General features: G+C 47.8%; 4 protein-coding genes across 4 annotated transcripts; all 4 read right to left on the reverse strand.

Annotated features, from left to right (window-relative positions):
- Positions 1 to 201: 201 nt before the first annotated feature.
- On the reverse strand, positions 202 to 5,795 carry LOC108165150 (protein yellow). The gene is made up of 2 exons (XM_017301217.2): positions 5,342 to 5,795; positions 202 to 1,787 (listed from the first exon to the last, which is right to left on the reverse strand). Exons 1-2 carry the CDS (start codon positions 5,604 to 5,606, stop codon positions 370 to 372), a joined length of 1,683 nt encoding a protein of 560 aa, XP_017156706.1. The 5' UTR covers positions 5,607 to 5,795; the 3' UTR covers positions 202 to 369.
- Positions 5,796 to 9,381: 3,586 nt separating this feature from the next.
- Positions 9,382 to 9,666, reverse strand: LOC108153321. Its single transcript, XM_017283281.2, has one exon. It carries the CDS (start codon positions 9,619 to 9,621, stop codon positions 9,382 to 9,384), a length of 240 nt encoding a protein of 79 aa, XP_017138770.1. The 5' UTR covers positions 9,622 to 9,666.
- A 3,000-nt stretch (positions 9,667 to 12,666) lies between these two features.
- Positions 12,667 to 13,071, reverse strand: LOC108153252. The gene has a single exon (XM_017283152.1). The coding sequence runs from the start codon at positions 13,069 to 13,071 to the stop codon at positions 12,667 to 12,669; it is 405 nt and encodes a 134-aa protein (XP_017138641.1).
- A 1,285-nt stretch (positions 13,072 to 14,356) lies between these two features.
- On the reverse strand, positions 14,357 to 24,220 carry LOC108165004 (nuclear pore complex protein DDB_G0274915). Its single transcript, XM_017301039.2, has 6 exons — positions 24,078 to 24,220; positions 23,150 to 23,344; positions 16,317 to 17,950; positions 16,075 to 16,233; positions 15,291 to 16,004; positions 14,357 to 15,212 (listed from the first exon to the last, which is right to left on the reverse strand). The coding sequence occupies exons 2-6, from the start codon at positions 23,161 to 23,163 to the stop codon at positions 14,986 to 14,988; spliced, it is 2,748 nt and encodes a 915-aa protein (XP_017156528.1). The 5' UTR covers positions 23,164 to 23,344; positions 24,078 to 24,220; the 3' UTR covers positions 14,357 to 14,985.
- Positions 24,221 to 26,877: the final 2,657 nt, after the last annotated feature.

Raw genomic sequence — 26,877 nt, forward strand, 5'->3', positions numbered from 1 at the left:
AGCTCAAGGTGTGACACAGGCGACACAGAACCATCGTCTTATTATTGACGAGTTGCTTATATCACTAAAGGAAGTCATTCCTACTTTCACGGAAGCAAAAAGAAACCGAAAACTTGGCCCAAAGCAGCCAAATGAATAAATAAAAAAAAAATAAATTTATTTTTTGCTTAGATTACAAACTACAAGTAAATGGAAATCGTATTTCAGTGTCTATTACATCAAGTGAAGGTATCATACGAGTGTACGAGTATTTGTGGTGTGGCCTTAAGAATTCCGTTTGTTTTGTTCTTTAAATATCCTACAGCAATCGAGTAGGTTGCCCCAGCTCGACGGCGAGTCACCCTACACCCAGTTGGGGAGCCAGATGGCCTAGCCCTGGTGCTGGTGGTGCCACCAGCCCGACTGTCGGGCATTTACGTAGGTCTTGAGACCCCCGCCGACCTGAGACTGTGTCGGCTGGAGGGTGGGGAAGAGATGGGGCCCGCTGGTTTCGTAGTTGAGGCCGTTGTGCTGATTGAACACGTACGCCTTGGGCACCTCGATGCCGGCCGGGCCGACCGAGTTCGTCGACACACTCACGCTGGACACCACCTGGCCAGGACCGCCGGGACTGGCGCCTAGGGACGGCAGATAGCTGCGGCTGGGTGGCGAGGGGCCCCAGCTCGTCTGTGGCTTCTGGGGGAGGACTGGGCGATACTGGTTGGTGAAGAGCGGTGGTCCTACGGCGGACAGACCGGGACGGGGGCCGGGACCCACCTGCTTCGGAATTGAGACCGTATTGGGGGGACCGTAGGCGTTGTTCCGCAGGTCGCAGACGGTGTTTTCGATGAGGGTTGCCAGCGGGGCCGTGTAGATCCGGAAGTTGATGTCCGAGTAGTCCAGATCGGAGAGCAGGAACACTGGCATCCGGTCAGACAGCACCCACACGTTCTTGTTCTCATCGATCTTCACGTCGGCGGGGAAGACAAGGCCCACATCGTCACGGTCCACAATGCCATGAAACTGTGGGGAGTAGGGCATCGATGAGTGCCAGCAGCCAACGGCGTTCTGGTCGATCAGATTGAATAGCTCCACGCCGTCATCGCTCATCACCCGGGAGGTGGTATGGGCATTGGGACCGCGCTCGTCCAAGGCCACAAAGTCGTGGTAGCTGTCCTCGATGCGGGTCTCGTCCCGCAGGATCCGGGTCGATACGGCGAACTGGCGATGACTGGCCAGGGGACTGAAGTAGAGGGTGCGGTAGCCGTCCGAGCGGATCGGAGTCAGCGACATGCCGAAAATGCCCTCCTCGCCCCACTGGAAGTTGATTCCTGCCACGTTGAAGTCGCCGCGCAGGGGGTCCGGGAAGAAGTAAGAGTGGGCCGAGAAGCGCCACGACTTGTTCAGCTCCCAGGAGTACGAAATCAGGCCGTAGCCCAGCTCGTCCGCAAAGTAGGCGTAGGCATCGTCACAGTTCTTGCCAATGTCGACGGCAATGTTGGCTATGAAGGTGTTCGGATTGGTGTCCGCCGCGGGCAGCTCGTAGCGTCGGATGCGGGTGTTGGTGGTCAGATCGAAGACGTTTATCGCATACGGGCAGGGATTGGTGGTGGTGTTGCCGATGCCCACGGTGCCCGTGTCCAGGACCCACAGACGGCCGCACTCGTCCACCTTGATGCGGTAGGCGGTGGTGATGCTGTTCGCGCAGTCCCCGGCCGTATTCGCCCGCCAGTCCGGATACGGAATCAGTTCTGGGGAGCCCGTCACACTGTGGTCCATGTTGATGTAGGTCAGCGTGGCCGGAATGCCTGGAAAGAGAGGAAGGTAGGGCGTTAGAAGGCGAGCACCGATATCTGCATGGAGCGATTCGATTGGCTCATATTCGTGCCACATGCTGCAGGTTGCGTGCAATTTCCGATGTCATTAGCCGCACTGAGACTGAGGCAACCAGCCCCAAAGCTGACATCACCGTCGCCGTCATAGTCATCGTCAGCGATTTCCGCTCCAATTGCATTCGGGCACTTGAGCACTTGCTCTTCTATCTCTTGGCCAACATGCGGCCACTTAGCCAAACCAGACTGGTCTCCTCTGTCGGCAGTCTGGCAGCTAACAGTAGCGGGCGTGCGCCTCCAGACCCCACCCAGCCCCCATCCCCAAGGCAATCCATCAGTTGTTTACGATCAGAGATACATGACAGTGGCTTTCCGCGTGGTCACCGCCTTTCAATTCGTATTTATCCAAGTCAATTTACGCTGCCAGAGCAGTCGAGAGACCAGTGGATAACTCATTAGCCTAAAGTCGGATCGGGCAAATCTTCACTCCTACACTGCGCCAAAATCTAGTGGCCAGAATCTAGTTTTGAAAGCAGCTTTCAAGAGATTTGCCTGCGACAAAATACAACAACCTAACGACATGAAAATGGCAGGCTAGCCGCGGGGGTCCCCTGGCTTTGCATTGCATTGCTGATCAATCATTTTCATGCTCGTAGCAGTTGCATGATTAAGTGACTTCATTGGCCACGTTTTCTTAGCTGAATTATTAAGCACGTGACGATTAGTTGGATTATCTTAAAAACCAAACGAGTTTATATCTGATAGAAATTATGGTTAGGATCCGATCTTTAATGCTGTATTGACTGCTGATAAGGGAACCAGCTGCGAAATTCCAGCATGCTTTCCAGCATTTCTATACATCTGTTTTGTGGACATTATCATGATCATAATATATCATATAGGAAAAGCTGCCTGATTTCTTTTCAGAATGAACGCTTTTGAATGAACGAGGGATAATCCAATGCTTATATTTATACTCCTGTTGCATTATAACACATTTCGGGACATTCGTGAAATGATTGGCTGTACAAATTTCCCATAGCCAAACGGGCACATTCGAATCGAATGACTCGAACAGAGAAGAGACCGTTAGATGTGGCCATTGGTACTTCTAAATAATGTTCTTGAGGCGTACTAACCAAATACGCCTCTGTGGGATTCCAGCAAAGTTACCTTTAGAAAGTTAAATCCTTTAGTCAGTACTTTCAATTAATTGGCAGTCTAATTGATATGGATTCATAAATTAATAACTATATACGCTTCAGAAGGATTCCAATCGATTGGCAAGTAAACTCCATTCAATAATTATCTCCACTAGATCTTCCGACATTCCTGACAGCCACCACTGACAATCCACTCTAATCCAATTCAATCCAATCCAATGACCCGCTGTGCTCGCACACCTATTGACAACATTAATGCTGATGAATGAATTAGCGCGGTCCATAAAAAATACCCCAATGGTCCACACATCATCTCTTAATTACAACCTGCCTCCCATGTTCAGCTTTGGACGTGGACCCGGTCAACTCGCCTCGGCCTGGCCTGGCCTGGCCAATGAATTCCGCTGATAGACGAGTCTTGGAGTGGGGCCCCGCACATAACGAGAGTCGTAGCCAGTGCAATTAATGCCAGCAATTTTCTGTCTGTATATTTCGCAGTTTTATTTTCGTTTCAGTGTATGCGCGGCATTCTCAGTCCCATTTCGATTTCGATTTCGATTTCGACTTCAATTTAAATTTCAGATTCGACTTCAATTGGTAATCTTGTCGCATTGCTAGTATGCCCAACCTATTGCCCAAGTCCGAGTAAGAGGTTCATTAGATATGTGGGAACTGCAGCTGGAACTGAGATCGAAACGCACAGATAGCTGTCAGCCAAGATTTGATCTTGACTGGTATTGAGAATTGATCTTGCAGCCAATTGGCTGACTCTTTTCGACTGACGATTGCATTTCTCCTCCCTCTCACTCGTGGAATGCCCTTGCGTGGGCCACTTTGCATAGCTGAAGCTGAAGTGGTCTCAAAGGCATCGCTATTAGCCATAAGCCATCACTCATAACTGTCAACTGCAGGTGGCTGGCCCCACCTGCTGTTTACTGTTGGCTGTTTGTTGTTGGCTGCGCTTTCTGCTCTGGCTATGGCTACCGCTGATTTTGTTTGGCTAATTGATCTGCTTTTGTGGGCCGATGCCGATCCATTGGAGCGTGCCACAAATATTTCTCTTTACCATAATTTCTGTGTACTTTTGGTTGCTATTATTTATTTGCTTATTTGGCCTTCTGGTGGGCACTTTTTGGGCGTCGAATGATTTTTTTGTTTCGCATTCTCGCCCTCAAGGCTGGGCAAGAATGCCGGGCTTACATAATGAGAGAAAGATACCTACCCCGGGACTAGGGTCCAATTTTTTCGATTTCCCCAAGTGTTTTGGCAACTTTTTGCCACTTTTTGCAACCCATCATAATCCCTGTGTCTCTCTGAGCAGAACAATACGATCCTATTTCGATGTTTATTTTAGTTTGAATGACTCGAGTGTCGACGACGGCTTTTGTACAACTCTCACTTTGATTGAACTGAAAGCTAATCATTGGTTAATGGCATAATGCCATAATATTTTTATTGTATTTGGATTAGGTTTCCATTTGTAACAGCCTGCGTTGTGGCTCTGGCTGGGGCTGGGGCTGACCCTGAAGAAGCCTTCACAATTGCCAGATATAATACCCCCACATACAATATAAAATATACTCGAATATACGCGTATGGCTATGGTCATATAATACCAATGCCGCCGCGTGTCTTGGCTTCGGCTTCAGCTTCAGTTTCGGCTTTACAACGTTTAATTGTTGAAAATGTAAATGCAACACATGAATGCGCTCCGAGTATTAACCGGATTTCGGAGAGGTCAAACTAAGGTTAACAAAAGTATGACAACTCGGGTGCCGGAAATCAATTTGTGAATGGGATATACAATGGGCATTGCTATTGGGATGGGCGGAAGAACGGACAGAAGATTCCAGAAGATCCTCCCACCTGTAGAAGAGTATATTTCGAAGATACTGCTATCAATCACTGGATAGAGATAGATAATATAGAAAAGGAATATATCTTTTTTGCCTAAAGATAATGAATTGTGAATAATTTGCAATGGAGATAATAGGATATCAGGATAATGATAGAGATCTTTTAAAGCTTGAAAAGATTTGCATAGCATTGATTTCTTTATCGACAAGGGTTTGAAATGTACATATATCTGCCATCTAGGATATCGATAATAGTATGCCCCATTCATGGGACATAATACTTGGATTTGAGCCAACGGACGGACTCGTTCAATTACTTAAGTAAGTTTCCCTATAAGAGACATTCCTAAATGAGAGGGGGGCCTCTCTCTCTCTATCTCTCAATCGCTCGGTGCAAATTAATTAATTCCGTCCTCACACAATTTAACACATGATTTGTAAGTGCTAATGATGCCCAAAACTGCATCGGGGTTAGCAGCTGCATTTCCATAGTAGTGGGGCTGGTACTTACCATCTCGCCAGCGGGGAACGGTGACAAACAGGCGATTGCCAAAGTGCTCGACTCCGACGGGCAGGGCGTTCTGGGGAATATAGTCGCCGCTGGCCATGGCCTGCTCCTTGAGCCTGGCGTTCGGGAAGGCAAAGTCCAGCTGGTTCCAGCTGTAGCGCTCCTGCAGCTTGTAGGCGGCCTGCGTCGGGGTCACCATTGTGACGGCGACCAGCAGAAGCGAAAGCGCTGTCAGGACTCCTATTCCTCCTTTGTCCTGGACGTGCATGGTGTCGGAGGAGCTGGACAACCCTTGGTTTTAAATCACAAATCAACACTGGGGAACACGCAAAAGAGTTGGATGGCGAACCAAACAAAAAAAAAGCCTGAGTTCTGTATGAAGTGGTTGGATAGTCGGATAGAGTTCTTGTGTCTTAATCCTCTTCTGTGGACCGTGGCGCGCTTACGACTGTTGGCCATAATATGTCGGCCACGTTTTATATGAAGTTTTTTTGTTTCATCGGCGTCGTCGCAACACACGAGACGGTTGGATAGACGAAGGCGCCAACGCGTGGCCGCCTCTTCGGCACTAGCGCTAGCATTTCGCAGTGGTTCGTTGTGGTTCGTTTAGTGGTTCGCCGTGTGGTTCGTGCCACGAGCTTCGCTTCGGGGATTGTGCGTCGCTGGCTCCGCAAGATGGGGGGCTTTGTCTTCCATGATTGATTTTCACGCATTTTTAGCGGCCGCTTGAGTTCCGTTTAATAAATATCGAGACCCACAACCGCCCCAAACGAGCCCCGAACACCTTTCGCCGTGAGCTCTCTAAGCAGTTTGCGATTTTTTTGTTTAATTTTGAATTTTTTTGGAATGAATTGCTTGGCCAGGTTTCGATTGTATTGGATGATTCACGATCCATTATCGAGGGTCAAATGCGGTTGCTTTCCGCTTTTAGAAGCCCGATAATTGCTTCTGGGCCTGCTCAATGGGCCTTGCACCAGATGGCATCCAGAAGAGCTGGCCATTGGGGAAGAGATTACAAGTGAAAGGTTGGACTTTAGGGTAATGCTCTAATGGCTCCAACGCCAAAATGCGAATGCGAATTTGCGAATGTGCGAATGCATATGTAAATGCGGTCAAGACAGCCGAAGGTGTTGGCATAACTCTCGAGTCAATGCACCTGGGCCAGAGCCCATAGCCAGAGCCAGAGCCAGAGCCAGACCCCAGCCACGCATTATGCACATGCCAAGGAGAGCTGAGGGAGGGAAAGGGGGAGCATTAGTTAGCCAAGATCTGAACTGGAACCACAGCCAGCGACTTTCCGACTGGCAGTCCATGGCAGTCTTTCGTAAGTGCCAGTGCCTAGCACTAATCTGAAATCATAAGTGTCTCGAGACCAGTTAAAGCCGTTCAACTTGATCCTGTGGCACCGTTCTGCTGGTGATTGCTGACGGCAATGCGGTGCAGACACCTACTCAACCACATCTAGCCACCGAGCCACCCTCAGAGCCCGCCTGCCCCACATAATTACCACTAATGTGGCCTGCAGTACGCCCCACTCTGCATAACCTGTGCGTGTTATTAATTAATATCATGTTAATGCTGCAGCTGTGTCTCCGAATGTTGCCGCTGCCGCTGCTGCTGCTGCAGTGCTTCTGGATGTTGCATAACCCTCGGCCGCCTGTCGAGTCTGTAACGTACCACACGTGGCACAACCTGTGCGTGTTATCAATCAACTGCATACTGCTGTTGTGTGGACATTGCTGCGGTGTCTGTTAATTTTCCTGCCGCATCTGTGGATGCTGCTGCTGTGTCTGTTAATGCTGCTGCAGTGTATGTTAATGTTGCTGTGGATGCTGCTACTCTGTCTGCTAGTATTGCACAACCCACGGCCGCCTACTGCCTACCGCTTGTGGTGAGAGCAGAGCGCTCTTCAGCAAAATTGCAATTAATAAGCCAGTCGACGTAAAACCTAGATATGGACAGAAATTGCACTTGTATCGATCAACTATGATTTATTAGTACAATATTAGTACACATACGTTATATTTATTTGGCCAAAGAGTGTGTCCCGTCCCGTCCCTCCTGTCCGTTCGTCCGTTGTCCGTTCAGTGTCCGATTCGATCGCATTATAAATTTTTCTATTGGCGTACACAATTTTCCCAATAATTTAAACGAGTTTTTCCAGCACGAAATCAAACAAAACAACATTATCGAGTGGTCGTCGACTAAGTGGCCAAATGTTGCCACGGATCCGCACACACTCTTTGGCATAATTGCCACACGCTCCAAACTTATGCAACATATGCGGCAGCTGCAGCAACAGCAGCAGCAACAGCATCAACAAAGCTAAGGATAAAGCCAATCCGGGCGGAAAACAAAAACACATAATGACATTGCCCGGTCTTGGTCTCCCCTTATGGACATCATTTGAACATTTGTCTATATTTACTTTTATTTTCCATTTTCGAAGGTGGTTTTTTCTTTGTTTTTCCTTCATTTTCATCTCTATCGGGGGTTCGACCGAGGAAACCTGTTGCCCAACTTCCCGTAACCTTAGCTCCGACAGCATTTTCCATTGATTTCAAGTTCAATGTCTGGGGCCGGGGCTTTATTTTCAGCCGCTGAACATTTGCCAGATTTATTCGGGCAACAGCTGCATTCGAAACCCTGCTTTCGAGTTTCCTGCTTACGAGTACACGAGTGTGCCACCCAAGCACATCACCTGTCCCCAATGAACAGACGGACAATTTTTGGTATGACAACGAGTCGGATTAAAACTATTACTGGCGAGCCAAAGCTCGTTAGATTACCTCAGACATAATTTGCTTGCTACTGCTGCAGCTACTGCCAGTGCACTTGTCACGCAAGGAGTTGTAGAGGAAGCTGGGATGATGTCATGTACGGGGGTTACACCATCGCGGGGCCACCAGCCAGAAGCTGGAGCTGAATCGGAGGAGCTCTGGATAGCATCTGAATAGCATTTGGTGAAGTGGTGGTGGAGTGCATAAATCAGCCTTGTTTCATTCGAAAGTTACGAACGTGTTGCTCATAGGATACGTATATCATAGGCTGCACAGCGCATAAACTCTGCGAGATACGCGATGTGGCAATCGACTGGTAATCGATTAATAATCGCCTGATCTGCCGAGGTGACGATGTTTCCGACAGGTGCACAACAATGTCTGATATACAACGAGTATGGACGATAATTAGATTTGTACATTACTTTATTGATATGCAAATAAACAAGTTCGGGCGAGTGCGCAGGCGCAGGAAAACCCCATTAGTTAACAGGCAAAATTTACTAGTTCAGGTTCAGTAAAACCTCATTAGCTTGTAATCATAATAACAAGTTAATTATGATTGTTTGGTTCGCTTGATTAAATTTCGATGTACCTTTGGGACCCCCTGTGAAGCTACAGTTACAATTCGACCATTCTGTTGGAATGATATAAGTCCCAAAAAGATATCGATGTTCCTTGTTATCTAGACTCGATTCCGATGAACACATATGTATAGTATGTAAGTAAATGGATTGATTCATAGTTATTGTTGTTAGCCATTGTTTTGCTTGTGGAATGTTATATTTGAACTATCATTTATCTATATATATCTAAATATGCTTGTACTATGTATTATTCCAAGTACTCTTTCTTGAAGAAACTTCCTCCAGCATAATATTTGCCATTCTTGTAACATTGTGTCCAAAAACAGCTCAAATGAAATGAGATAACATCAAAACTAGCGAATTGTTTGGTTTCGGAATCAACATTCCAGTGGAACCAACATCATCGGCGAATGTAATGTTATAGGTGCTACAATTTTTAACCACAAGCACAACCACAATAAACTATTTCACTCTGTTGCTGAAAGTCCATGAAGCTATTGAGCAATCACTCCAAAATCTAGGTGGAACATATTTATTGTACTGGTATTTAATTAGGATATTAATATGGTGAAACCTCAGCAAAACGCTGAATAATCTTTAGCATTTTCCAGTTTCAATTAAGAGCTATGTTTAACCTCAATTGACTATGGTACATTTTTAACAAGTTTTAACAAGTTTAGAACCACCACGGAGGCGGTGGACGGGTATAATCCGCCACATTGATATAATCCTGCTGGACATTGGCCTCCTCAGCAGCCTGCGACTCATCCGACTCGGGATCTCCAACCAGAGACTCATCCGATCCGGAGTCCTCCACCTCATCCGCCTCCAGGGAGGAAGGCTGGGCCACAGCCATCGATGCCAGCACAGCGAAGACGAGCATCAGGCCAAAAACGATCTGCCATTGCAACTTCATGATTACTGGATACTGGACTCTGGAGATCTCGAAGGGAGAGAGAGAGCGAAAGTTGTCTTCTGACTGTGACTGTGACCCAAACGAGTCGGGTCTTATATGCGATCTGAAACTAGAACTGGCCCACGTTTTGGCAAGGTCTCTATTGACTCTTGCCAGGGGTTTTGGGTTATTTCTGCCAGAACTGTTTGCTTTTCTTTGTCGCCAAATGAGTCTAAGAATGGGGTTACTTTTGAGTGAGTTTAAACTGGATTACCGTTCTGTAGATATGTATGTAGTATAATACTATTTCTATATTAAAAACTAGAAAAATATGCCATATACAAAACAATAGTTACCATTCATCATGCCTCATGTTAACAATTTCTTCAAAATAAAATGATGATTACAAAACAGTTGTTTTCTCAAACATATACATTAAACAATCAGCACATGATCCGTACTACATATATGTAGATGTTTTTATCGAACATCTTGTTAATAAATATCTACAATTTACTTAATCGTTATCATAAACGAATGGTAGCTGCAATTATCCGGTCGATTGCCTGCACAGAAAAAAACAAAATATCACATTTAAATGCGCACCGTAAGTGCTGCCAATTGCCTTCAAATTGATAAATAGAGAAATTCCTGAAAATGTGTGAGAAATGCAACAAAATGGAGGTGTACGAGCATTCGCTATACCACATGCATACATCATTTTTGAAGCTGAAAGATCGGATATGTAGCGATATGAAGTAATATAATATCGAGTCCCGTTTTGCGGCATGTTTTTTCTCCGTGTGGCCCCAGCCCCCGCTCCTGCTCCCGCTCCCGCTCAGGGGCGTTGTGGGGGGTGCGTGCTAGCTGTGCAGCTTTCGGTTATTGCGACTCGTTTGGCTTTCGGATCATTTGCCGATTTCCTGGTGAAAAGTTGTTGTTGCCGCTGTTTTGGCTGCTGCTGCTGCTGCCAATTAAAGTGGCTAAAAGCGTTGCAGCGAGAGCTGGAAACGTCACAGCCATGTCGTCCAGCTGTCGTCGCGCTTTGGCACTCCACTCGTGGCAATTAGTTTTAAATTAAAAACTATTTAAATGCAACTGTCAAAAGCAATCTGCATGCAGCACGAAGAAATGGAACAATTTCCAGAAAACAAAGAGACAGAGAGATGGCTTCCGATCAGCGACGGGACTGTAGAGGGTCTCATCTCATTGTGAAAAGCGATATATTTTTGTCCAGCCCAATCGACTTCATCTCCAGCTCCATTCCCCTGTAATAATACCCGCCCGCTGTGTGTAATTACAGTCAGCTTTTATGATCGAGAACATTATCTGCTCGGCAATGTGAAGGACTACCACTGTCGATGCCGAGTGTTGAAAGTCAAATTGTAAGCCTCTAATTATGCATAAAAACTGTGCCTTTGTCTTGGCTAATTAAAACCTCAGCTGGTGATGGTAAATGGCAGATGGAAAGGCAGCTCACTGGTAACAGCAACAACATTTAATTATCAACTGAAGCTGAACAAGCTAGCTAATTCCTATTTGAACAACTGCTAAACGCAGTTCTCGTTCTCGTAGAACGGCGAAGGAGGGACTTGGCTGTACAGCGTGCACTGAGCGCAAAAGTGCCTAAAATACAATAAAATACAAAAAATAGCTTAAGAACTGCAATCCTTTCTCAATAGCATTCCAAGGCATATGTTCGTATCGATTTCGGACTGAATGCATTATTTTTGATCGCATCTTAAATATTTATTATGCATGGTTTTTTCTCTCTCAGTGTAGAGCTGGTGCTGGGTGGATGGGTACGACTGAGCTAAGCGATTGACCTTGCTACGGCCACGCTCTGCTTCCTACCCATTTGACGACAGCCAAAATGCAACAACCCAACGGAACCGAGCACTGCAAATGGTAATAGTATTGCCTGGCTAAACTCCAAAGCTGGCTAAACCCACTTAACAATTGGCCAATTGCTAATCGGAAATTTGAACGAATTTGATCGACATAAAGCCCTGAGTTCCGCTTTGGCTTGCTCTTAATTTGTTGGTACTTTTGGGGCGATTACGTATACGCCCCGGTGTCAAGGTTGACAACGATTCGGCCCAAAATGTAGAGCTAGCTGCTTTGCTTTTTCAATTCAAATCGATCGCAGTGGGAAATGCCGCGAATTGCAAGTTGGCAAACAGCAACCGAATGACTGACTGACTGACTGACCCGACCCGACCACACCCCATCTTGGCCCTCTGCCCACAAGGCTGGACAGTGGCCAAGCAACGATCCCGTTACCATTGCTGCCGTACCATTATTTCCGAGCCGATATTCATCCATCAATCAATCAATGCTAACATTTCACTTTGGGATCAAATCGAATCGCATCGAATCGGATCGAATCAAAGCAAACAAATTGAAACACACCGCAGAGCAACAACGGAGGCGGGCCAACGCAACCGCAACCGCAACCGCAGCCAAAACCGCAACCGCAGCCAAAACCGCAACCGCAGCCAAGACCGCAATAGCAGGTCATTTCACAAGTTCCGATCGGAACCGGTTGCTCACTACGGGTCTGTTTTCAGAATTTCAGGTTAGCTGAACACCTGATCGGCTCAGTGCTTAAAGTACTGCAAAGTTTTCTGTCCAGGTTGCAGGTTGCTGTCTTGGCAACACAGAAGCTCAGCGGAAGCGAGTCTCACAGCGAAGGCAGCAACCAAATGGCGCGGCAGCTCAAGTAATTGTCGAATGCCTCGCAAGTGTCGTTGCGTCATTCGTTGATATTTGAACTTAATATTTGTTGCTTGTAGAATATGCATAGATGTAGATAAAGTGCCAGAGTTAATTCTATACTTGAGGGACTTGATTGATTTCTAAGAAACGAATCATGATCTAAGAAAATCATATATTAACGTATAAAATTTAGTGCAGGCCTGTAGCAAACAGGAAGATTTGCATTTGGGAATAAGAGATAGGCTTATCTTGTATTACTACCTGAGGACTACTTAGCTTATAAAAAAAAGACAATTAAATAATACTTTAAGCTAGGGAATCATGGTACTATTCAAGTTCCATTCCCATTCAGTTGAACCACCAAGGCGCTTCAGATCGTACATAATCAGCGACATCCAGATAGGACGGATTCGGAGCATTCATATTAATTGTGGAGGTGTACGAGGCGGCAGCACGTCCTGATTGCCCCTCATCTTCGAGGTCCTTCCCGGGCCGCCATCGGAGCTGCTTGCTATTGCTGCGCCATCTCATTCGTTTGTCGTTGGGTCTCTGCAGCCGGACTCCGACCTCTGGGCCAGGATTGGGATGGACCTTGTCTTCTTGACGCTGGCGCTCAGCATCGTTGATGGCCTGCAGAGCGCGATTCCACCGCTGGAGCATGGCTGGGTCATTGCTGGGAGTCTTGCACTCGGTGGGCGACAGAATAGCCGATACTACGAATAAGCTCATAATAATGGTCCACCGAAACTGCATAGTGAAACTCTTTCCAATATCTAATGCTGCTTGATCCGGTGCCCTCAGCTTTTATGCGGCGATGTTGCTCTCGCAAGCAGATATATTTCCATGTGTCTACTCGGTTCTGTATAGATATAGATATATGTTTGTATGTATATTGCAATGGGTGGCGTGGGAGGCACTACGCTTATGCGGTTCAATGCTGGTTAAGTCTTGACACCGTTTGCTTCTGTTTAAAGAACCCCCTCCCCTCCCAGACCACTGCCACCAGCTATCGGGCTTCAGACCATGTTATGTAACGCTAGGCAGGTGCCGACGCCGACGCTGGGTAAATGTTTGGGTAGTACACAAAGTAGAAATCGAATCGAGAGTGCCAGAGATCGGGGAATCGTTCTATGGGCCAAGGTTAAGATCAATATAAGTCGCTGATTTTTTTCAATATAAGTAGATGAAAATAAATGGGATAAACGTGGGGAAAGGGCCGAGACTTTCAACATTGGCTCGTATTAACTCGGCTACCTGCCTCTCCCTGCTGGGAGAGGGACTGACTCTTTGGGACTGACTCTTTGGGACTGACTCGAGCCTTGCCTGGCCTGAGAGCGCTGGTGCTGGGGATTGTCCTGTTTTTGTCATCCTCTCTGCTGTTGCTTGGATCCAGAAGCGGCGGAGCCGGTGGATGGAGTGGGAGTGTGAGTTGTCGTGGCCGGCCCAGGGCTCCAACGGGTTGAGCAGGTCTGTTCCGAACACCCGGTGCACCAGCAGCTTGTTGTTTCCGTGCGTTCCGTGTTCAAGTCCCTCCAAAAAATTATATCGCACTGTTACAAGTGTATTTCGTCCAGCCCTATTCCGCCCCCACAAAGAAAGAAAGTCTTTGGATTCCACAATATTGAAGATATGCAAGAAGAATACACATAATCGAAGAGAGTGCTCATTTATACCAGGCTGCAGAATCAGATCGTATAGTTATTATAGCCAGAAGGAATAAATTAAATTGCAGTGGCTTCGATTGCGTAGCGCACTTACTAATTTTCTGTCTCTCTCCCTCACACGCATTCTTCGTCGTGCAAAGTGTGCACCCACTTATGGAGCGGAGCCAAACTTACTGAGTATCAGGTATAAATGTAGGGACGCGGCTGTAGCGGCTTTCCTGTTCTTTCTGGTGTTTTGTGACCTCCACATGCCCAAGGATTCATACCGCTCTCAAACTCTCTAGGGCAAGAAGCACCGATTAGGACTAGAATTTATCAAAGATCAAAACTAAAGAAATTATCAAGAATAACACATTTGATACTCGTACAATTAGTTTTTCTTACGTGGTTTTGTTTTTATTTAATATATAATTAAAAGTCGTTTTTTTATAAATGTATCTCAAAAAAAATATAATAGATAATGTATCTGCTATGCACGGCATACCCGACGCGACGGCTATAGCATTTGGGTGAACCGGCGGCTCGCATCTCAGTTACATTCTCGGCTTAGTGGTCTACAAGTGGCTTAGATCTCCTCGTTCCTTCCGCTCCCGCTTCTCTTTCTCTCTCTCTCTCGTTTGGTGACTTCGCGAAGGATCTTAAATAGTATCTCCGTATTTATCAGTAAAGTAATTAGTGTAATGTGTACAAAGCTAATTGAGTTCGTGGAACGGACAAGGGCCGAGGACGGGGACGAGAAACTTAAAGAGAACATACGAGTATCGTAAGTGATTCGTAAGAGTTATATTATATATCGCGTATGAAACCACCCAAAAGTAGGACGAGTATTCCATTCAGGATTGAGGATTCAGGAAGTGTGGAATGGGGACAGAGGCGAGTGGTTGGAAAAAAAAGGCAGAGACTGAGGACTCCCAGGGCAGCGACTAACTCCAGACTTGAGAGATTGTGCCTCTGGGCTCTGGGTTGAGGGCTGAGGGCTGGTCGTCGTCTATCCCGTCCGGGCTTACAGAATTGTGCCGGGCTTGCGCAACGGCAGGCGACGGCGCTGGCCGAGCAGGCCCAGTCCTCGGGCCTGCTGCTTGGTGGTGGTCTCGGCGGCCTCTGTTGTGTCCTGATCCTTGGCGGCACTGTCCGAGCCGGCCTCTTCGGAGCCGGCGGTCGCCTCCTCCTTGGCCGCCTGCTCTCCGGAGGCACCGTCCGACGATGAGTGCTCATCCTCAGCGGGAAGTTCTGCAAGGAATAACAACAGGAGTGAGTATGAGTTACGCAGCTCGATATGGGGGGAGCAGTGGACTCGGGACTCCCTACCTGTGGTCGAGGTAGCCGCTGCTGCAGCCGCACCGCCCAGGTGCAGACGACGCTTGGCTAGCAGCGGGTTGATTTTGCGCGGCGCCACCGCCGCCGGCGAGGAGGCGGCTCCTGCGCCTGCGGCTGCCCTTGGCTTGGCCGCATCAGTCTTGTGCAGAGCATTGAGGCGCGGTCGGTTCTTGAGGCGATTAAAGCCGGACACGGGCCCTGCTGTGGCTCCGGCTCCAGCGGCATCGCCACCCTCAGTCTTCTCGGCACCCTCGGTGGCCTCCACGGCCCCCTTAACATCGTTGTGGTGGCTGGTGCTGTCCGCCGCCGAATCCTCGGGGGCGTCAGCCTTTGGCGCCTCCGTGCTCACTCCGGCCCTGCCGAGCTTGCCGCGTGGCAACAGGCGGTTGCCTCCAGCGCGATGCAGATTGAAGCGCGAGGGTCGCACACTCTCCGCCGGAGCAGCAGCCGGGGCTGCGGCGGCCTTGCCTTCCTCCGAGGTGGTGCTATCATCGGCGGGGGATCCGGATCCCTCGCCTGCGGGCGCCTTGGTGGTGGTGGTGCGGCTGCGTCCTCGGAGTCCAAGACCAGGACGTCCTCGCAGCGTACTGCGGGCTGTGGTGGAGGGCACCGCATCCGGAGAGGCAGATCCATCGGATGCCTCTTCAGCAGACCTCTCGGTGGTGCTGCTGGTTGTGGAGCCGCGCAGGTTGAAGCGATTGCGTGCTGCAAATAGAGAAGGAGGAAAGGAATGAGAATTATTCGCCTGATGATTCTCCTAGGGTCGTCGACTCACGTCTGCCGCGTGCGAATCCTGAACTGACGGGCTTCACCTCCTTGGCGGCCACGACCTCCTCCTCGGCACCAGGTGCAGGGGCGGGGTTCGACTCCGGGGTGGCAGTGGTGCGGGCGCCTGGACGAGAACGACCGCCGATTGAGGGACGCGAAAAGCGATCTGTTGAAGCAGACAAAAATGGGCTCCATATAATAAATTCCTTAGGACTAAGGGAATGCAATGCAGCCCCGATCGATACTCACTTCTGCCCGTTTTGGTGGCCTCAGTGGCGGGCGCCTCGGTTGTGCTTGTGGTACTGGTGGCTCCAGCGCTGGCTCCGGCTCCGCCATCACGCAGCTTGAAGCGATTCCGTCCGGCCAGTCCGTTCAGTCCGGAACGACGACCGCCGAACAGTGAGGGCGTCGCTGTCGTTGTCGTCGTCGTCGTGGTGGTGGTGGTGGGTGCTTCCGTGGTGGTGGTAGTGGTGGTCGTGGTCGTGCTGCTGGTCGACGAGAGCTCATCCAGGAGCGTCGTCAGGCTGCCGTCGTCCTCGTCGGTGCTGGCCGTGTCCGGGCTGAGGGTGGTGACATTGGCATCATCCAGCGCCCCGTCGGCGGAGGTGGTCTGCTCGTTGTTGAGGTTCTCGTTGGTGAGGATGGCGTACAGATCGAGGGCCGCCTTCTCCATTGAGGGCGTCGTCTGCTCGGCCTCATCGGTAATGCCCGCTAGATCCAGGTCCTGCTGCTCCTCCTTCTGCTGCTGCTTCTTCTGCTCCTCCTGCTTCTTGAGCTCTCTCTCTTTGGCGGCTGCTGCGGCGGCTGCGGCCTGCTCCTGCTCGACGGCAATCACTGGCTTCAGCTCATTGTCGCCGTTGCGGGAGCCCTTCTGCTGCTTCTCGTCCGTGTTGAAAGTCTCGCTGTCCACCAGCTCCAGGCTGGGGCGCTTCACGCTGATCTTCTTCCGCTCGGCGGCCGTCTCTAGCGAGTCCAGGGCGGGCGTCGGAGGCACCTCGATGTTCTTGCCTCGACTGGGGAAGCGCGTGTTCACTGGGAGCCGTTCCAGCTCGATGTCCTCGGCGGGATCACGATCACTGACGGACGACGACGACCGGCCCTTTGCCTTGCCGCTCTGCAGACTGTTCTCGCTGGGGCTGGCCGGGGTGCTGCGTTCGATGTTCGTGTAGCGGGTCTTGCCGCGGGTGTCCGGGTCGCCAGCGGACTCCACGACGGCCGGCTTGGCCGGGGCTGCGGCATCATCGTCCTCCTCATAGTAATAGACGTACTCGTACTCGTAGTCCTGGCCGTTGGGCCCCTTCTTGATCTCGATGCGAGACTTCTTGCTGTTCTCGCTGCCCGCGCCTTCCAGCGGGAAGTTCTGGTTCACAAAATCGTCGTGTGGATCTACCACCACGTCGTCGTCCAGATTATCGATCTTCTTGGTGGCAGAGGGCTGCGTTGTCAGCTGTGGGGCTGGTGCCTCTGTGGCCCTCTGAGCCAGCTCCGCCAGGGCCGCCTCCTCTATCTCGCGCCTCACTTCGGCCAGCTCTTCCTCTTCGATGGCGCGCTTCGCCTCGATGCTCTTCATCACATCCTCGTTGATCAGGGCGCTGAGCACGGGATTCAGCTCGGGCCGCTCCTTGGTGGGCAGCAAGTTCATCGAGTAGTCGGCGGGGTCGGCGGTGGCCCTCACGCTGATCCGGTGCGCCGTGTGGAAGCCCTCCTCGCTGTTGACCGCTGCCTCCGGGTGCTTGTGCGACGTCTCAAACGGAATGCTTACTCCCACCGTCTCTGCCCCTGCCACCTGATTCTCGCTGGCTGCCGGTGTCAGTGGCTCTGCGGCTGCGGCAGCGGCGGGATGGTATGTCACCAGCATGGCCAGTCCTAGGCCCAGTATACAGCTGCAAAAGGGAAGAGAAGAGAACAAATAGTGAGTTAAAGAATACAAATTTGGGAGGAAATGTATCTCCGACCCCATCATGCCATAAGAGCACTCGGCAAATAAATAAACAATTTGCAAACATTTTGTAAGATATCTAAAGTATCTCAGGATATAATGTCGGAATAGGCAATATCATATGACTCCCAAAGGAATAATCGGCCAAAACGCATGCACATAGCTGTGACAAGAAACCAGGATACCAGGATGTCCAAAACGTGCTAGTGTGCTAGAGAGTGTTTTAACAGTCCAGAGCGGTGGAGAAAGGGTATATGAACTTACAGGTTTTCCATGAGCAGAATAGTTAGAGCTTTTCGACTTTATTGACTACTTTATCGATCACTTAGCTCACTTAGTACTTAGTCTAAGCCCTCCACATCACAGGCTACCCGATAGAGATGGGAGGGAATAAATGAGGTTAGCTAAGCATAGAATATATTAAAAATATGTAGTACAAAGGGGTATTCCTAAGCAGCTTACAACAGCTCTTCTAGCTCAATATTAGATTGATCCGATTATTCCTTATTCCTAATTATAAGAAAAAAGTGCATCCTGATGTATTCGATCTATTATTGGATCTCCAGTTAATGTGACACCAGGCATTTAATTGAGGTATTGAGATCAAGGCGAGATTCCCATTTCCCAGCTGAGTCAGCGAATGGTTAACCCAATTAAGCCAACTCCAGCTCCAGCTCCAGTTGCAGCTTGAATTTCATCCCCACACCCAGGCCCAGCTCCAACTCTATCTGCATCCCCAACTCCAACCGAAACTCCAACTACAGCTGCAGCTCGAGTTAAGTGATCGTTGAGAGCGCGTGCTCTTAATCAGCGATCATGGCTAGCCGGTTCCAGCTAAAGCTCCAGCTCCAGCTCCAGTTGCTCATTGCTGCTGGCTCATTGTGCAGCCTCATCTGATGTGGCGTCGTCTCTAATCTGGCATGAAAAACCTTTCACAATTTCATTAGCTACACCGGCTCAGACATACAGACATTCAAACAGATTGTGAGACACCGGGGAGACCGGTGGCCGGAGACGAAACACGGGAGACGGGAGAGTCGATTGCGCATGCGATTTGGTCATGTCTAGCCATGGAACCAGCAGCAGCAGCAGCAGCGGCAACAGCGGCAGCAGCAGCAGCAGTGTTGTTGCTGTGCGTCGTTGCTTTTCGATCGTGCAACTCCAACTATCCCCCAACAGCAACAATAGTTCATTGGGCTTTGCGAATCCGCATTGCAAGCCCAGAAAGAGGGAGATTGGAGAGTGGAGAGCCTGATGCTCAAGGCAAACCGCAAAACGCTCCAAATTGATCACCGTTCCAGCGAGTCGATAGGGAAACTCGAGCCAGGAATCATATGGAACCCGGACAGGTTTCCACAACAAAAGGTGTTAACACATTTCAATATCTGGCCTGGCAAGCCCAGCACTACGCTAAAACCCGACCAGATCCGAGATCCGAGACCGAGCCCAAGACCAGGCCCCAGACGACAGACAACAGACAACAGACACCAGACACCGGGCCCCGGGTGTTCGATATTCACAGTCACAGTCTCTGCAGTTCCAGTCACAGTCCCAGTCGCAGTCCTCAGTCTACAGCAGTTCCCGATCCGATCGCCCAAGACCGTTGCGCTCTTGACGATAACTTTTAACATTTTGAATTATGTGCAAGTCGCAAATGTTCAAATCTTATGCCAAGCCGTTCGCTTTTTTCCCCATCGCTTCTCTTCTTATATGCTGTTTCAGTCGAACAAGTTTTGGGACTGCCACAAGACTGGCAACACCTTGTTGTTGCTGTTGCTGCCTCTGTTGCTGCTGCTGACTCTTGGTGTTGCTGTTGCTGGCTGTAAAGGTAGACAACTTCAACTTATTTTAATTGCAACAGCTCCAAAACGGGCTGCCCAACAATGGCTATGGCTATGGCTGTGGATTCAAGAAAAGTTATAATTATGGCCACATCGTGCAAATTGCCAACGGAGCCCCCAACAGCAGTAGCAGCAGCAGCAACATCAACAGAAGCAGTTGCCGTTGATGTTCCCACTGCCGGTGTGGCTGGCTGGTGTCTTCTCGGACAAGGGTCTGCCACTTTGGCCATGTTATGCATGAAGTGACAATGCGCACATCGCCACACACCACATCCATTCGCAATTGCAGCAATACTCGTGAAGCCATGAGCAACCACACCAGCCCCAGCAGCAACCACACCACTGAAAGATGTCCCAAGGAAGTGGGCTGAAAAGGCACCCAAGTCTTATTCAATCAAACTAATCCCCCAATCCACCAATGAAGCTGATCTGCGCTAATGCGTCATAAGTTGAAATGTTGGAAGGTTGAAAGTGAAGCTTATCTTCGGCCCAACTCAGGTGGGAATTCAGGGAGAGAGGAAGAGCATTTACTTGACTTGATTTTTTTTTATAATTGGATCCTTAAACTGCATTGCTTAACAGATAAAAGCTTTCATAAGGCCGTTCAAAGTTGATTCAAATTAAAGAATCAAAGAGGAAGCTTGTTCGCTTGCACTATATTTCAGAATGAGTGACAGATCTGTGAGAGCTATATAAGCACCAAGAAGAATAGAAGGACAGAGACCATAAAAGCTATATCGTCTCGTATGCTAATTCTGATCAAGAATAGTAGCTACACCTCTTCTGATTCTTCTTTAACTTAATATATTTGCCCCATTGTTTAATTCAATTCAGAAATTCAGTTTGTTCCGCTTAAACCTGTTCACAAATCTATCGGTGATCTTTGATCGTTGATCAGATACTCCACCGAACTGAGAACTAGCTGTTTCCACTCTTTGACTCATTCAATGTCCAATCGAACCGACTTTGTTAGCTTCAATTAAGGCGTCCAAGCTTGGTCAGATATTCGCATTGGTACCTATCTCTGATTCATTGAATGTGCGAAATCAGTTCCAAGAAATGGGTTTCAGTTTCAATCAGGGCAGGCTTGCCTTGAATTTAATTATCGGTAAGTCCCCTGAACTAAATGCCGAACTATGTTGTAATACTCAAAAAGAAATAATTGGTTCCGCCAGGGGAATCAATGTGAACTTTATATAAAATAAAGCACCACAACTGCTGTTTCTTTTTAGATTTTAGTACCTTCCAAATGAGAATAATATGCGATCCTATAAAGCATATATCTTACTCGCTTATTCCATCGATTGAGCCTTGAAGCTTCTCGGTTTCCATGAAAAGTATATATGTAAATGGAAATTACAAAGAACAACATAATGTAGCTGCCACAGAAACCAAGGACATATAAAGCAAAGGACTGCTTTTTGTTCTAGGGGCAATGGAGATCAATTTGCATAGTATATCCCATGACAGCTGATCAGCTAAGAAAAGAAAACGACTCTTCATCTATGATTAACATGTGGAGTACTCTATGAGTATCCATACCAAATGGTGGGCGATTGTGGTTTGATTAACTGACTGAATGAGTGATTCATTCGCATCCACCTCTCAGATCTGCCCCATTGTCTTGGCCAGTTCGCGTTGGAAAGGCCATGTCGGTGCTGATGGTGCTGCTGCTGCACTGCTCAAAGGAGTGCTGTCTGGGTGTGGCATGCTATTTGTATTGTAATTTGGCAATTCATTTGAGCCAAAAAAGATCTGCCCGGCCAAATGCATGTCTCTGTGCAGACGAAGAAAGATGGAAACGTTTTTGGCGTTTGGCGCATGCGTGGAGTGCTTCAGCGGCAGAGTCGGCATCGGCATCGGCTTCGACTTCGACTTCGACTTCGGCTTCGACTTAAACTTCAGCTTCAGGCCATTGACGTTGTCGAGAGGCAGTGAAGCGGCAACCTGAAGACGGTAACGGCAGCAGAAGCAGCAGCATCAGCAGCGGTAATAACAATAAAACAGCAGCCACATTGGCCAGCAGCCAAGAAATAGCAACAATATTAGCAGCCATGAAATGTAAAGTAAAATAAATTTTGCATTGTTAAGTGGATGCGTCGTCAAAGGTTTGTTGACTTTACCTCTTTTTATTTTTCATTTGGGTTTTTGCATAGCTGACCTTTCCGAAAAAGAGAGATCGCTGCGCCGCGCCGTGCCGCAGCCTCTCTGGGCTGACCTTTGGCTTTAAAAGCGTATGAATAAAAACCAACTTCATTGCCACGCCTCGGCTCCGCTCGTCTCGCCTCGACTAGGCCACATTTCATGCATATTAGCCGACTAACTCGGCCAGCAACTGAGCTGACTGATTGACTGACTGTCTCCCAATGACCACACCAGATCGGCCATCGAGCCAGACCCATACCAGACCAAAACCAGACCAGATCAGATCGGAGCATACTCATACCAACTGCGAGTGCGAATGCGGTGCCAACGGGCTGGCCAAGGTTAACACTCTGCTGCAGGCCGAATTCCAATGAATGTATCTGTATCTGTATCTGCATCTGTATTGGCGGCTGATCAGCAGTATCTGATAGTGATACCCGGGAAGTGTCGTCCAATCACTGCAGACACAAATTGCAATCTAAAACATTTCTTCAGATGATCCGATCACTGACAAGTTCCTTGAACGATGAAGTGATCGCAAAGATGATGTGATTCCCTTTAGAGCTATTCAGCATTGGAATTATATCAAGAAAATAAATGACTTCTTTTGCCTTCAAAGCAGAGGATGGAGAATATAATGTACCAAAGCAATGAAATGTTTTCAATGGGAAACTGGTCTATAAAAAGTCCACTTCTTTGAACTTGAACTGAGCTATAATTTAGCACGGAAATAAAATAGCTTAAGGAATAAAATTGGTTCAATTTTTCAATGAAATAGAATGAGCATTTAAAGAAAGGGAAAGCAAAACAATTCGAGTAAGAAACTCAGCTCAAGATCTCAGCTTTCAATAATGGAATAAATGAATTAAATGAAGAATTTCCTCACAGATCTCGGACTCAGCCTCTTTGAGCTTAACTTATTTATTCCTTCTGTAGTTTACAACTGAGGAAACACAATTTTGGATATCCCAAACACATAATCGCTTGTATGTATGCATTCTGCAATCAGTTTTACTTCCCAAAATATGAATATGAATATGATATTGGGCTTGATGAAAATATTGCATAATCGGGCTAAAACTCATCTTGACCTTGAGCCGCTTAATGAGTAGTTTTGTAAAATTTCACTTTTTAATGCCAGTGTTTTGAATACTTACATTTTGAGCAGCATTTTGGTGGCTCCTTTCGGCGGTTCACTTTTGTGGCTGTTGCTGGTTGCTGGTTGCTCTCCTTGTTGTTGGTTGTTGCTGGCTGTCGTTCAATGTTGCTGTTCAATGTTGTTGTTCAATCAACTTGTTTTTTAACATAAATTTTATTGACACTTTTGAAAGTCAACAGCTTTTTGGCTTCAGCTTCGAACGAAAATAAAAAAGTGTGGAAAATAAATAACAAACAAAAACGAAAACAAAAACAAAAACACAAGCGCAAGACAGACAGAAATTGAATGACAGAAATTGATTTTCGAAAAGATTGTTAATTGTTATGCACTTTTGATTTGTTTAAATATTGGCCACACTTCGCATGGTTGTTGTTGGTTTACGGTGTACGGTATACGGTATACGGTATACGGTATACGGTTTACGGTTTACTGTTGCTATTGCTGGTTGTAAATGTGGTTCACTTTTGGTCATTTTTGAGTTGCACTTTCACTTTTCACTTTTTATTTCTCGTTGGGGCTATTTGTGTGCTCTTTTGTATATATTTCTTTTCTTTGACAGCGCCTATAACTATATCTATAACTATCTCTGCATCCCTGTGTGGGTGTTTGCATATATGCGTGGATGGGTGGCCTTAAATATGTGTGTGTGACTGAATTAAACACTGAAAAACAAAAATGTACGCAAAAAAAAAAGATATAACATACATATACTCGAATATTTTCTCGATGCACTTTTTGCCGGTCCCGATTGTTTCTTCGAATGACAGGCATGGAATGATCCGTATGGACCTCTGTCTTTATATGACTATGAATCCAACACACACACATACACACTCCTGTCCAAGCACACATATACACCCGGAGTCATGGATTTAGATACAGATGTGCAGATGTAGTTGCTGTTTCGTAGGATATGTGGAGGGTACCATGAACTGGAAATGTCGCCTCTTGGTCGTCTTCGAGGGGGCTCCGGTCTCCGGTCTCAGTCTCAGTCTCGGTCTCCGCTTGGGTCTGGGATATTGAGAGAGCAGTCACTTTCGATTTCGCTGCCAGCTGAACGTGAAATGGCAAAATGATGAACGCTTCAACCATTGAAAACCGTTCGCTGCCCGCCGATGGCAGCCGATGGCAGCGTCGACTGCGGCGCTGGGGCTTCGGGGACTGCCACTTCGACCCGACTGGGCTTCGTGCTGCTGCCACTGCAACTTCGACTACGGTTCGTGGGTCGGTCGGCCGCAGAGGAGACAGAGAACGAACGGGCCATAGATCGATCGATCGATCGACCGATCGAGTAGCAGCAGGAGTATACTTTGCTTATGGCCATGTTAACACTAAATCATTCACACCTGCCGTGGCCCGTTTCAATGGCGTTGGCAACGAGGAAGTTCACCTTAAAACTCGGAGAAATAAAGTGTGAAACAAAAAAACTGCACTAGTTTCGGTTTCGGGTTTGGGCCTGGACTGGCCGGGCCGGGCCGGGCCATGCCGGGGCAAAACCCATCCACAACCACATCGACATTCACTTGCATTTGGGGATGCCATCTCGTTCACACTCTCTACGAGTAGCTCTGGCTCTGGCTCTGGGTCTGGCCGCTTCTCTGCTGATCTCCTCTTGGCTATTTCATAAGACCAAAAACTGGTTGGCAGCTGGTCTCAAGGCCGTTCGTCGGCGTCGCCGTCGTCGTCGTCGTCTGTTGTTGATTAACCGCATTACACATACGCAGCGTTGGCCGCGTCGGCCGTTTTGGCCGCCTCAACTGCAATTAGCAGGGCACACAACATTCCCTTCCCTCTGCCACCGCTTCGACTGCTGCTGTTGCTGCTGCTGTGGCTGCTGCTGCTGCGGATGTAGATATTACGAGTATTATCCAATCTGTGAGCTTATTGATTAACCGTTGCTCATTTGCGTATTTATGCAATTCGCCCCCCTCCCCACCAAACGCATGGGAGATATGTACATACATATGTGGCCGGGCGATTCGGGCTGGTCCACTCAACGCATAGCTCATAGTGTCTATCTTGTACTGCAGCTTTCGGATCAACAGTTCATTCGACAGGGGACTCCACCCTGTGTGACGGGGGTTTGGCTTGCGTCCAAGTGACACCTTTTCATAACCTGTACTTGGAGATTCCAAGGGCTTACTCGACTCTATTAAGTATTTTCCTACTCTTAGTATAATCGTTAACTCGTGCAGGAATGCTCTGGAGTTCTCTGATAGCGCATAGGGTTTATCTGGCTTAGTATACAGCCGCAATTTAGCCACAATATCTTTTGATTTATAGTTGGAATATAGGGATACTACCAATTCCACAATAAAACGGTACAGAAAGCACTCAAACTGTCAGAGTATAGGATATCTCTTAGCCGAACGGTGGAACCCTTATTTGACACATTTTGTAATGCCTTGATTTCGTTGTGGTTTTGGGGATAATCTTGTCATGTTTTTCCTCGCATCCCATTCTTGGTCTATCCCTATCCATTTCTGTTTATATTTTTTTAGTATCACTAGTTTCTTCCTTAGGTTTTTGTTTTCTCGCTGATCGACTGAGCGATCGATCGTTTTTATAACCGATAGTCAAAATGAGTATTGGGGTATATTAGATTTGTGGTGGAAATGGATGTGTGTAACGTCCAGAAGGAATCGTTTCCGACCCCATAAATTATATATATATTCTTGATCAGCATCAATAGCCGAGTCCATGGAGCCCTGTCTGTCTGTGCGTCTGTATAATATTATAGCCAGAATAAAAAAAACAATTTCATTCTCTCTCGTTCTGTCTCTCTCTAACACACAGGTTTCATGGTCGGCTTTGCCAATTGCAAAATGTGAGTTCAAGGATCTCAGAACCTATAAGAGCCAGAGCAACCAAATTTGGTATCCACACTCCTGTGATATCGGACCTTGACCGTTTGGTCTCAGAATTTCGCCAGACCCCCTTCCGCCCCCGCAAAGAACGAAAATCTGGTACATCTACAAATCTCAGAGACTATTAAGGCTAGAGAAACCAAATTTGGTATTCACACTCCTGTCAGATGTCACAAAAAAACGTATATTTCAAAATTGATTGATTAACTGGAACGCAGTATTTTCGTATTTTGTTTTTACTTTTGTTTGTTTCCCTGTCTTGTGGAAATCTTTTTCCTCGATCGAGAGTGCAGCGAACCGGGAAGTACAGACGAGTGTTCCTTAATGGGAGGTCCATATAATTAGGGACACCCTTTAGCCGCACCTCTCCATCAGGCTTCTCTTCAGCCGTCTCTCCTTTCCGTAATGGGCCCTTCTCGACTGGCCTTGGGGATTTTTTGGAAGCAGCTGCAGGAACTGATTGAGTTTCAAGTGATCGTCGGCGCAGAGGCTCTTGATGGGGAATTTTCAAGAGAAGAATTGAGAGGGAATGCGGGACTACGGGAATGCGGGAAAGGAAGACATTGCAATGAAGGAAGAAGAATGAGTCAAGCGATCCCGAGGTCACGTTGATCAAGTTACCAGCGATCCAAGCACATTGCTATGGATGCCACGATCCGGACATAAAAATCCCAAAAAGCCCAACCAAAATAAAACAAGAAAAAAGAAGGCTATCTTCAGGAGCCGAACCCTCAAATACCCTTGCATTTTTCTAGTCCCTATGGTAACTCCATGACATGGTGTTCCAAATAACGTACGAGTATGTGTGTTTTTTAGGATTCAGAAATACCTCAGAGATAAATCATAGTACCTATTGGAA

The sequence above is a fragment of the Drosophila miranda genome, chromosome XL (genome assembly GCF_003369915.1).
Source record: "Drosophila miranda strain MSH22 chromosome XL, D.miranda_PacBio2.1, whole genome shotgun sequence".
Lineage (NCBI taxonomy): Eukaryota > Metazoa > Arthropoda > Insecta > Diptera > Drosophilidae > Drosophila > Drosophila miranda.

Coding starts and splice junctions, on each gene's coding strand:
- LOC108165150 (XM_017301217.2), bottom strand. CDS start 5,606: ATGCACGTCCAGGACAAAGGAGGAATAGGAGTCCTGACAGCGCTTTCG. Junction 1,788..5,341: donor CGTTCCCCGCTGGCGAGATG/GTAAGTACCAGC, acceptor CTCTCTTTCCAG/GCATTCCGGCCACGCTGACC.
- LOC108165004 (XM_017301039.2), bottom strand. Junction 16,234..16,316: donor GGCCACCAAAACGGGCAGAA/GTGAGTATCGAT, acceptor CTGCTTCAACAG/ATCGCTTTTCGCGTCCCTCA. Junction 15,213..15,290: donor AGCGGCTACCTCGACCACAG/GTAGGGAGTCCC, acceptor TATTCCTTGCAG/AACTTCCCGCTGAGGATGAG.
- LOC108153321 (XM_017283281.2), bottom strand. CDS start 9,621: ATGAAGTTGCAATGGCAGATCGTTTTTGGCCTGATGCTCGTCTTCGCT.
- LOC108153252 (XM_017283152.1), bottom strand. CDS start 13,071: ATGCAGTTTCGGTGGACCATTATTATGAGCTTATTCGTAGTATCGGCT.